This window comes from Diabrotica virgifera, chromosome 4 (assembly GCF_917563875.1).
Source record: "Diabrotica virgifera virgifera chromosome 4, PGI_DIABVI_V3a".
NCBI classification, from domain to species: Eukaryota; Metazoa; Arthropoda; class Insecta; order Coleoptera; family Chrysomelidae; genus Diabrotica; species Diabrotica virgifera.
Genome location: NC_065446.1, coordinates 17,196,274 through 17,209,127, shown reverse-complemented (window position 1 = coordinate 17,209,127; position 12,854 = coordinate 17,196,274). Strand labels below are relative to the sequence as shown.

The 12,854-nt window shown below is 31.8% G+C and overlaps 1 protein-coding gene across 1 annotated transcript in view; it reads right to left on the bottom strand.

Moving 5' to 3' along the window:
• Window positions 1–12,854, bottom strand: part of LOC114333011 (digestive cysteine proteinase 2) — a 47,285-nt gene that overhangs the window by 7,643 nt on the left and 26,788 nt on the right. The window contains exons 7-8 of the mRNA XM_050649036.1: window positions 2,585–2,767; window positions 2,390–2,516 (exon numbers count right to left, since the gene is read on the bottom strand). Coding sequence (XP_050504993.1) covers window positions 2,390–2,516; window positions 2,585–2,767 — 310 coding nt within the window. The remainder of the gene's footprint in view (window positions 1–2,389; window positions 2,517–2,584; window positions 2,768–12,854) is intronic.

Below are 12,854 nucleotides of genomic sequence, written 5' to 3'. Positions count from 1 at the left end.
CGAAAATGCGTATTTTCGCATTTTTCATATTTTAAATCGCCTATAACTTGAAAACTATCAATTTTTGAGAAAATTTACAAGATTCTTGTTTAGAATGACCTACAAAACTTAAAAATATATGCTTGGGAGCAAAAAAACGTGATCTCTTGTATTTGTTTAAAAAAATTGTTTAAACAATTTCTGCCAAAAATTTCGCCCGACACCCTTCACATTTGTTTAAGGGTGACATTTTTGAATAGGAATCCACAAAGAAACCGAATCAGAAATTTTTCCAGACGGGAGCGGTCTCACCACATGGACTACGCAATATATACATTTAATGTGATTAAAGATGAAAATAAAATAAAATTTTGAGAATTTTTCAATTATGTATTAAGTTGAATTTTAGTAAATCAATAATAATTATACAAGAGAGTACAAATACAAGTACAGTACAAACACTTTAATTTAACAATATTTAAATGTTAATACAACGCATTAATCTAAACATTATTTTGCAATACCGTAAAAAAAGTTTCTTTTGAATGAGATATTTGAAATTAAAAATCACACTAAATTTTCTCTTTTTTTTTACCCCTGTAACTTATTAAAATAAACATTATAGTACCTTGCAGGGACTTTCGGCCCTCTGTAATAATGCAATCTTTCAATCTGAAATACTTATTAGTTTTCTCAGGATTCGAAAAAAAAAATAAATGCATTTAAAACACATTGGTGCGAAAATTTTACGCCTACGCCTTAAAGAAGATTTTTGAGCAAATTCGTCGATTATTTCATTATTTTTAAGCTCATACAAAGTGTCTTTTTCTATAGCCATTAGCACAAATGTTTCTAAGTGATCTTGTGTTAAATTAGGGAATCCAACGATCTGTCAAACTATTCCAATATGTCTGGCGATTGGCATGCAATACATTGAAGGCATATGATAGTATAGTGTTATTTTAGTATTTTAAAGTAATTTTCGTATTTTATGTCCATGTAAGTATTGCTAAATACTTCTGTGACATAGTAACAAATATTGCTTACGTCAATAAACTTTAATAAGTAGTTAAAAAGTTTTAACTAAGTAATTTGGAAGATTGAAGAAAGCTAGGTTAACAAATTTTATGTTTTATAAGTTTAATAAAAAATAATATTGAGCATCCCTAAAATAGATTTTAGGTAAAATCATCGGGGTAATATATATTTTATTATTTTAGGTACTTAGTAATACCACATTGTATCTTAAATTTGAAATTTTAATTTAAATAAAGTATCCAATAAAATCGCTTGTGTGCAGTGTTGCCAGAGAAATTTTTGTAAATGCACCGGAATGACTGGAATAGTGACACAAAGTACTAAACCAACACATTTTGTACAAAAACTTAAAAAAACGTCGTTTAATATTATTTGAAGCAAATTTCTTATGTCACAAAATTTTAGGTTTTTACTTTAGGAGACTTTAGTATCAAAAGTTTGGTTGTTAATTGTATCAAATTGGTACAATTTTAACAACTCTGGCAACGCTGAATTGCCTGCCATACGTCCTGTCATTAAAAATCACGTGGTTTGGATTGCCTAATTACTTCTTAACCTATTTTTTATGTATTTCAACGTTGAAAAGCTTCTTTCACAAGATACTAAGATACTTGTGTCACTGAGAGAGTTAATAAATGCTTATTTATCTGTAGCAATCATGTATGTACATATAGTCTTATTAATTTACTTAAACTGTATTTTACAATCAAAATAGATTTAAATTTTTGTGAAATGTTTTGTTAACATCATTCGATTCGAAATTAAAAAAAAATTGTTGTTACATCAGATCTAGAAATTTTTGTGAAAAAAAAACTTATTTGGCCGGCCTCAAGAGGCCGCAGCCTCTCGGTGATTGCACCGTTTCATTTATATGGCCAGCACGCCACTGTCTGTTCAGCTGATAAAATGGTATACATTTTTATTTCATTTTAAAAAATTACTGTTTAACTTAGTAAAAAATTACTTGCAAACTAAAGTCTAGTTAGGCAGAATAGTAAACCATCCTTAACTATCCAAAACGAATCCAGAGATTTTAAGGAAATTTAAAGTAAAATTTATATACTATTTTGTAGAATGTTTTTCCACTCTGTATATCATAAAAAATTCTTAGTATTCTATTTAATAATCACTTAACGAATTGCGTTTTAAAATTTAGAACGAGAATAAGTGAATCTAAATGTTTATTTATACAACCAGCTTAAGATTCAACGTCGAAGAATATTGGGAATCTTTTCTAAAGAAATCTATCTATAGAATTGTTGTATTACTGTCACCTATATGTAAAATATAAATACTTTGGTACGACTAGAACACTGCTTCATGTGATTGATTTATTTCTCTGTATATTTTTATAGATTTTAAACGAACTTACCCCCATGAACAATCGATCAAAGCTTGTTGAGATAACCTCACTAGATTTCCACCATTTTTCAAAAAGTATGCTCCTTCAATAGCTCCAACTGTACCAAATGACCAACACGATCCACAGACAGATTGATCTAAAATAATGTTACCAAACTGTAATAAAAACATATTCCCCCAAAGTAAAATTTCAATAGGCACAAACCTTTTACTGGTGAAACTGCACCAAATATTCTCCAATCATACGAGTCTGGAAGATTGTCCATTTCGTTTTTCTTGTAGGGGAATGGCGCTCCACCATTGTATACACCGGTATATTTCTTTCCACGCAGTGCTTTTAGTTCCAAGTCGGTTTTATCAGCTAAGTGGTTAACAGTTAAAGTATAACCTGAAATAGAAAAGAATTATTAGATAGTTAAGTATAAAAGAATATTGTGATAATTATATAGTCATCACTCTACTCAATATGGCATATAAAGTGTTGTCCAACGTATTTTACAAAAGACTCCTCTCCTACGCCGAACATTATAGTGGGAGGATATCAGTGCGGTTTCCGCCATAATAAATTAACAACGGACCAGATCTTTATAGTGAGGCAGATCCTTGAAAAAACCCTAGAGTTCGACGTCGACACCCACCACATATTCGTGGACTTCAAAGCCGCCTATGACTCAGTTAATAGAGGTAAACTTCTACTTGCTATGGTAGAATTTCAAATACCGCTTCATCTTGTCCGATTAACTGAACTTACACTTACTGGAGCAGAGAGCATGGTAAAAATCCAAAACGATTTCTCAAGACCCTTCCATTGCAAAAATGAACTAATGATGGACTATCGTGTCTCTTATTTAACCTGGCATTAGAAAAAATAATTCGATAGTCCCAGATTAATACGAATGGTACTATCTTTAACAAATCAGTACAAATTGTCGGATACGCAGATGACATAGACATCATAGGTAGGCCCACATAATCTCTGACTGAAACATTTCGGTCGTTAAGAGCATCTGCACAGAGAACGGGACTAAACATAAATGTTCAAAAGACCAAAAATATAATATGTGTTGCACAGGTCAGGGGGCATCCATAAACTACGTCGTTGAGAAGAGGGAGGGGGGGGGCTTGCTTATTACGACGGAATAAGACAGGGGGGAGGGGGGTATGAGTGACCATTCGACGTCGTTTAATATATTGGTAGCTATATTTAAATTTGTCGCTATTGTGTCTATAAAAATAATTTTTTACTAGCTTCTACCAGCATTAAAGTATCAGATATTCATATAAAAACGTATAGTTTTTGATATGAAATTGAAAATAGAACAAAACGTTTACGAATAAATATACCTTTGTTAAAATTAAAAACAATAATTCTATTATAGATACTTTTATCGCATACTTTTCATTTCGTTTTTATTATCAGTCACAGCGTTAAAATAATATTAGGTAGCACTTTTGTACAGGACAGCAAAACAATAAGACATTGTTCTTTGGGTTTAAACAATCGCTTCTATATACAGAACAACGGCTGGAAGCAAAAAATATTAAATTCAATTTAATATTTGTCAATGTTAGTTCATTTATGTGCTGCATATGTGTGTGAAACAACAGTTCTGAAGAACGAATAGAAATAAAATGGCATCGAAATCAAAACAAAATAAATATCAAGATTTATATGATGCAGTTAAGAAAGCATACCCCGATAAAAGTGGTGTTTTTTGTCAAAATAAGGCTAATGAGTTGTGGAGTGAATTGAAAAAAAAGTACGCAGATATTAATGACCTACATAATAATACCGATTTGGAAATAAAAAAATTATTGGAATCAGCGACAAAAAGGAAGGCTGCGTTTACAAACTTTTTTGTTACAGTAAGTACCTTTTAAATTTATGATTAATGTTAAGAATAACAAATCACAGTAAAAAAATATTTTAGAAATATTAGTTACTCTGGATAAATAAAAATAATTCGTTTTTTCGCCGAGTCTTTTATACACAATTATTATCTAACTAATTAGTATGATTCTTTAAAATGAAAATTTAACTACAAGTAGTCAAGTTTTAAATCTATTAAAATATTTATCAAATGTTCATCTGTTTATTTTTCACTTAACAAACGTTCAGAAAATATAATCTATAATTCTAAAATATCATTAATTTTGTTAAAATGGTAATAATATAACCTGGTATATTGTTTTCTCATTTAATATTTAATTGATAATTTATTGACTGATACGCCTTAATATTATTTGTTATACCTATTATTAAAATTTGTAAACTTAATCTTAAATATAATATTAATATCAAAATTATACAGGATGTAGCAAAAAGGTCGGTCATAAATTACATCACATATTCTGGTGCCAAAAATAGTTTGATACCTTTGTACAAATGTGCACATAAAAAAAGTTACAGCCCTTTGAAGTTACAAAATGAAAATCGATTTTTTCCAATTAGTACGTTTTTTCACGGTTTTTGCTGTTAAATTTTAAAGAACTAGTTGAATTGACATGAAATTTGGCATACGCATAGCTAACATGTCTAAGAAAAAAGGTGATATTGTGCAGATGTGTGCTTTTGCCTTGGGGGTGAGTATCACCCCTCTTTGGGGGTGAAAAAATGTACGTTTAAAATAAGTCCGGAACTGGATAAACTGACTGAAGTCACTACTTTTCGAGTTATTTGCGAGTGCATATGTTCATTTTTCAACAAAACAAAACACGTTTTAGACGATTTTTCGCTAATAATTCAAAAAGTAAGTATTTTATTGAAAAAACCATTCGTAGCAAAAATAAAGCCTGTAAAAAATGAAAAAAATGTATGCAAGTATATGCAAGAGGTCTTCTAGTAGAAGAAGGGTTAGGTAATGAAAAACAGGTTCATATTCGCCCAATTACAAAAAGAATATGTTAACGTGAAATATCCAAAAAATGAAGCACTTTTTGGGGAAAACTCATTACAACTTTTTTAAAGTGTTTAAAAAAGCTTTATTTTGGTTTTCGTAAAAAAAGTTTCTAGCATCAAATGGAAGAAAATTACGCTCAAAATAAAGTTGTGTTTTGGACCTTTTGTTTATTCTAAGGGACTTTTAGCTCTCGGTAATAATGTAATATTTTATTCTACGTTTAAATTTTTCAAATATATTTATTAGTTATCTTAGGATTCGAAAATAATTAATGCATTTAAATAGCATTGGACCAAGATTGTACGCGTACCCCCTCATATTTGATTTAAAAAAAAAAACAGAAATAATAGATTTTTTTAAATCAATGAAGGGGGGTCGTGAGTTGCAATGACGACGTCGACATGGGGGGGGGGGTCGTCTCTAAACGACGAATTACGACGGAGGGGGGAGGGTATTAAAAAGTCCAAATTTTTTACGACGTAGTTTATGGATGCCCCCGTCAAGCAACCCGACACCTACAAGAATAATAATTGACGACCTAGACCTGGAAGGAGTTGACACATTCATATACCTAGGCTCGCTGCTAACTGAAGATAACAATGTCAGTGAAGAAATTAAAAGAAGAATAGTGCTAGCCAATATGTGTTACTATGGCTTAAGAAGACAGATGGCCTCAAAACTACCTAGAAAAATTAAATTGACTGTCTATAAAACACTAATAAGACCAGTGCCAACATATGGTTCAGAAACTTGGTCACTTACACAGAATGACCAAGAACTACTCAAACGTTTCAAACGAAAAATCCTAAGAAGAATACAGGGTGTCCCGGAAAATAGTGCGTTCCTTCAAGGTACGGGCTAAGTGCACCATTTAGAGCAAAAGTCTGATAATTTTTTTTTGTAAATCAACAGTTTTCAAAAAAATAATTTATCAAGTTTAATGCATTTGATTAATGTCCACAGAAATGCAAATACAGCCGACAACGCTGCCTTCCTTCTTCTGTGTAAAAATAATTTTACTGGAACTCAACTATCATGCATGAATCATCGACAATTAGGCATAATATTATGTATTGATGAAATACTGATACCGGTAACAGTGATAGAAAAACAGCATAATATTTGTGTTTATTCAATATCTAATAAATAAGGTTTGTATAGTGTTTTAACTTACATGAAAATTTTTTATTACAATCAACTCAATCAAGCTACGTCTTCAAGAAGTATCTATCGGTAGAACATGTTACAAAAAATTTGAGTATTACATTTCTCCATTCAATCTTCTGGGAAGTTCGAGTGGTTCAATCAGATGATTATTAACTAAATTCACAATCAAGATGCAGTAGCAATAAACAAACCAGGACACGTTAAATGTTACAAGGAGCACTCCCGAATCATAATTTACAATGTATAAACTTTGTAAATCATAATTTGGGATTAACAATGTACATATGTACATTGTAAATTATGATTTGGGAGTGCTCCTAGTAACATTTAACGTGTCTTGGTTTGTCTATTTTTACTGCATCTAGATTGTGAATTTAAAGTAAGAATCCGAGAACATACATTAATACTTTTGGCATTATTAAAGTAAAACACACAAACACCATTTCTTGTAAAACAAGCTTTATCTGCACACAACACTTTACACATTTTATTTTGAAACCATCTACAAATCCTTAAACTTCGAGGTAAATCGCCTTGGTGTACCTAAATCTTGCACTAATTATACACTATAGGTATTACGAAATTAACATGATACTTGCGATCGAAATCATGACAATACCACAACAATACGATGTATTCTCGGGTTACAGGTAATTATGTTATGACTGTTTGTGTTTACAATTTCAAATATCTTCGCTATGTCAAAATAAATAAAACTGCCGGGTTGCCAAATGTAAATTTTAGTAAAAGACATTTTATTTTTTGAGGCAACAGATGACTTAAGAAAAAAATTTATAAGAAAGTTTTCTTTTAAATGGTGCATTCTACCCACACCTTTAAGGAACGCACTATTTTCCGGGACACCCTGTATATGGAGGGATAAAAGAACAAGGTTTGTGGCGCAGGCGTTACAACTTTGAGTTGTACAGAAGTTTTGGAGAACCTGGAGTTGTAAAATTCATTAAGGTGGTATGACACAATGTTAAAATTTATATAGTTTTTAGGTACAGTTACCGTCACTATTTCAAAACCAATCTTCAACTTAGGGGTATGTACGTGAACTGTAGACTTTCTATTTTAATAGTATCTAGTTAAAATTTCCAAAGAAAGTAGTATATTTTTTATAACTGTACTTAAAGGAGTCCATGTCATAACTTACTTAGTAACTTGTTGTAAAAATTCGTTTTGCATAATAATTTTTGAACTTAGGTAGAAAATAACTATCAGAAACGATTAACTAAGCAAAAAGCTTTATTTTAAACAAAATTTCATTGTCCGTACTGCCATAATTTTTAAATTAACTGTACCTAAAGGTAAAAATTATTGTTAAAAGCTGCAATCTGGGGATTTTGTTCATATTACAGCATTAAGTTGGCATTTTTCTAGTGATAAATTAGTTCCGCTGTCACTTAATAGATGAGAAGATGAGTTCACGTGTCATTTAGTAGATGGCAGCAGTGATGTATTAAATGGCGACAGATGCGCGTTTGCCGGATTTTAAGAAAATCTGCAAACAATTGAAAACGAGTTTTGTAACCACGGAAATACGATGAATCACGCGGTTTTGTTTAGAAAAGTGGCCCCACCCCCTCTCAGTACACATTTTGGGCCTTGTTTGTATAACGTCTCAGTATGGTCTCAGTGCCTTAACAATACAAATATACATATTTTATGCTTGAAACCGTGACGTTATACAAATGGTTGAAAGTTAAACGAGGCTCAAAATGTCTTAAAGTGTTTACTGGGGGATTATACTAGTTTTGACATAATACATAGATAACCTAAGCTCTAGTATGTTATGTGGGGCGTATCTAAAAACAATTTAAGTTTTATTCACTTTCTGGCAGATTTAATTTTTATAATAACGCAAATAGTGCATTGTTCGGATACAATTAGCTTTTTGTAAAGACGATGACATCGACATTTTTACACACATTACACATGCCAATGGCCATTAGTATTTGTTGAGGCATTATCCTAATAAAAAATTGTAGACAAAACAATATTGTATAATCATTGATTAATTTATGTCAAAAATTTCCGTAAGTGAAAAAAAATATTGAAATTTACTGGAGTAATAATTAGATAAACCGATATGCAGACGATACAGTTGTGGTTGTTAGCAGTATTGATGAACTTCAGCATCTTATGGACAGGGTACCTACAAAGAGCGAGTGAAAAAAGAGAATTTAACCTTCAACATAAATAAAACAAAAATAGACACTGGTGAGCAAAACTCAAAAACCTGCCAGACAATTGAAAATATAAAACCAATTCAACACGTAGAATTATATGTATACCCTGGAACAGTCGTCAACTCGAAATGGGATCAAACAACCGAAATACGATGTAGAATTGAAAATGCCAGAGCTATACATTTAACATGAGAAATATATTCAATCATTGCGACATATCTGTCCCACTAAAAATATGGCTGCTAAAATGCTATGTATTTCCAGTCTTGTTGTATGGAGCAGAGCTGGACAATAACGGAAACATTATCGAAAAGGCTAGATGTATTCGAAATGTGGGTGTACCGACGTATCCTCAAAATATTCTGGACGACTCACACCACCAACGAATAGGTAGTGCACTGAATGGGAAAACAAAAAGAAATATCTTTCACAATTAAAAAACGAAAACGTGAACACCTCGGTCATATATTATGAGACATGATAAATATCGTATACTGCAGCTGATAATATAGGGTAAAATATAGAGTAAACGTGGACCCGGAAGAAGAAGACACTCATGGCTTCAAAACTTACGCCAATGATTTGGACTAACATCGATCGAGTTATAGACACGCTGTAAACAAAATTAAAATTGCTATGATGATAGCCAACTTCCACAACGGACAAGGCACATGAAGAACAAGAATTAGAAATGAGATGAAAATGTAAAATTTTCCGAGGAAAAAAAACTTCCCGTGTTGACATTCCAACATACAAATCAATGGTATCACCCTTCAGAGCTCCCAAAGCTTCATATAGCTGGGCACAGAGCTAAACAGTCAGCTAGACCACTCAAAAAAATTAGAAGACGCATTGAAATAGCAAGATCTGGCTTCATGAACATGCTTAAACCCCAAGCTATCAGTCACAATAAGATTGAGAACACTAAAGTGTTATGTGTGGTCTCTATTACTATATGGCTGTGAGACCTGGACATTAAAACAGTATGATGTCAACAAACTGAATTCATTCGAAACGTGGATGTACCGCCGAATGCTAAGAATAAGCTGGACCACCAAAACTACAAATGAAGAAGTACTGGAAATAATGAACACACGTCCTCATCTGGTCAATACAATCAAAATTAGAAAGACGTCATATCTAGGACACAAAATGCGCCATAGGGAATTTGAGTAGCTTCAGGTAATATTAGAAGGCAAAATCGAAGGTAAAAGGGGTATAGGAAGAAAGAAAAAATCTTGGCTCCGAAACATCAGAGATTGGACCCACACAACAGGGAATGACTTAATTCATCAAGCCCAGAACAGAGAGAAATTTGCCATATTGATCGCCAACCTCAATAGAGAAGGCACTTAGGAGGAGGAGGACAACGCAAGAGACCCTAAGAGGTAGTTTTCTGTTCCGATTAGCTAACCAGGACATAAAATACTGGTCCTAAGACTCAAAGATAGATAGAAAGTAACTTGTGAAGTGGTTACGATTGATTTGATTTAAGATGATAATTGGGGGTGATTTTCCCGAGGTTTTTGACCAAAAAAAGGGACCAACTATATTTTGAGCATTTGCTTAGTTTTGATGCTACAAACTAAAAAAAAACAAAAATAAATATTTTTTAAACACTTCAAAAAAGTTGTATTGAGTTTTCCCCAAAAAAGTGCTCATTTTTTGGTTATTTCACGTTGAAATATTCACTTTGAAATTTGGCGGATATGAAACTATTTTTTATTAGCTACAACTTTGTTTCAACTGGGTCCATAGAGTTCATAATATATAGAACTGGATCCCGCGTACCTAAAAAAAGTTGATTAATGGCAAGCTGAAAATTTGTTAATAGCTTAACGGTGTCTAGTCGGACAAACTTTGATGTATGGTAACACTGGAACAGGGGAAGTTTTATTTGTGGAACAGCTTAAAAATTTGAACGTCAGACTACGAAAATGTTCCATGTATTTTGTCGGACAGAACTTCCAATTGATTTGTTAGCATTTCATTAAACTTTCATGTAAAAATCAGACTGGTGTTTATCACCAACTGTGTATTTTAATGAGTGGAACACGAAGAACATGTCAAATGACAGTAATCAAGTCGGCTGTTTAGCAGTCTGATGTTTGCATGAGAGTTTAATGAAAGGGTAACAAATCAATTGGATGTTCTGTTCGACAAAATACCTGGGACGTTTTCGTAACCCCCTGTTACGAAGTTCCCCTGTTCCAGTGTTCCCTCCCGTACAACAAAGTTTGTCCGACTATAGACACCGGCTATTAACAAATTTTCAGCTTGCTATTAATCAAGTTTTTTTGGTACGCGGGATCCAGGTCTAATACACCATTTTTTATACTTTTTTAGAAGCTACATATTTTTGCTAACAATGTTTTTTTCGGATAAAATACTTATTTTTTGAGTTATTTGTAAAAGCCGCCTAAAAACGTGTTTTTTTACTCGCAAATAACTCGAATATTAATTTAGTGAAAAAATCCTATAGAACAAAAGTTGCTTAGAATTAGTCAGTTTATCCATTTTCAGACTTATTTTAAACGTATATTTTTTCACCCCCGAGATGGAATAAAACTCACCCTCAGGGCAAAATCTTACATCGGCACACTATCACTTTTCTTGGTTGACATGTTACCTATCTGTATGCCAAATTTCATGTTAATCCAAGCGATTATTTAAAATTTAGAGCAAAAAGTGTGATTCAATGTATATATTTACTACATACTTGTATTTCAAACAATTGCAAATTTCTTTATCAGTTTAAAATAAAAATTTTTGACCAGGTAAAGAATTAATAATTGTCACAAAATTACAAATAAGTGATAAAATATTTCCAAATGAAACGTTTTGTATCTATTAGCATTGTTTAAAAAAAGATAAAAATTTGTCTAGTTATAAAATGCTATTCTATTAATAGTAAGAATTTACCATTTCCAGGTAAAGAATTAAACACCCTCATCACTGTAAATACAATACAAGTACGATTGAAGGCGAACAGTACCGATCGATCGGTACTGTTCATAAGTTCTATTTAGTACGTGGCAACAACGCCGTCGTTAATAGAATTAAAATTCGTCGTTATTAAAATGTTCGAATATATATACGTGCTGCCATCTACTGAAAGAATTGTTAAACGTTTAGTTCATATGATCACCAACCATTTTGACTGTAGCGTTTACATACCCCCTTAAGATAGCACGCCTTAGATGGATAGGGCATGTAATTAGGCGAGAGGAAGATGCCATAGTCAGAAAAGTTTTTGACCGAACAGGGCCGATAGGACAACGAGCAAGAGGAAGACCGAGACTTAGGTACCAAGACAACATAGAAACTGATTTAAAATCTATTGGAATTAGAGCATGGAGAAGAGTTGCCAGAGACAGGAGGCGAATGGAGGATTGTTCTGAAGAAGGCTTTGGCTCATAAAGAGCTGTGACGCCACTGATGATGATGACCACCCCAAAGAGAAAAAAGTATTTGCATTTTTTTTTACGAGTATGGTTGAATATTTGTTTTACTTCAAATTAAAAAAATATAAATGTTATGGCATTAACGTGTTTAGATTGAAATTAATACTGCTTTAAAAATTCAAAGTCTTTTAATAAAAAAATATTATCATATTATGGCGAATAGTAATTATAATTTTTATTATATTTTATTATATATTTATGGCGAAATCTGTAAATAAAGTACTAAAAAAGAACGCGTCATATGAAGATCACGATTCACAAATCACGATTAACATATAAATATCTGAATCCTAATACTGTTTTAAAAATTCAGTGTTACAATAAAAAATAATTATTATCATATTTATGGCGAAATTTTATTATATTTTTTTAGTATATAATTATGGTGAAATGTATAAATATATAATAAAATAAATAATATAAAAAGTAATAAAAAAGAATGCATCATATGATGAATCACGATTCACAACTCACGATTAACATAAAATATCTGAATTTTTAACATTTGGTGTATAATATAATAACTATGACAATAAAATAAAGTATCTTTATCGCCAACCGTCACTAAAGTCATTCATTATTGTACTCATTTGCCCTCATTTGCGGCAGTAAAGTAACACTTTATTGTACTGAAAAAAGAATTTTACTTTACCTGCCGCGATTAATCGGAATTGAATGTAAGTGGCCGATGGCAGTAATCGATTATTTATTTGAGTTAACTTACAATTTATTTACTTTAATTAAAGATA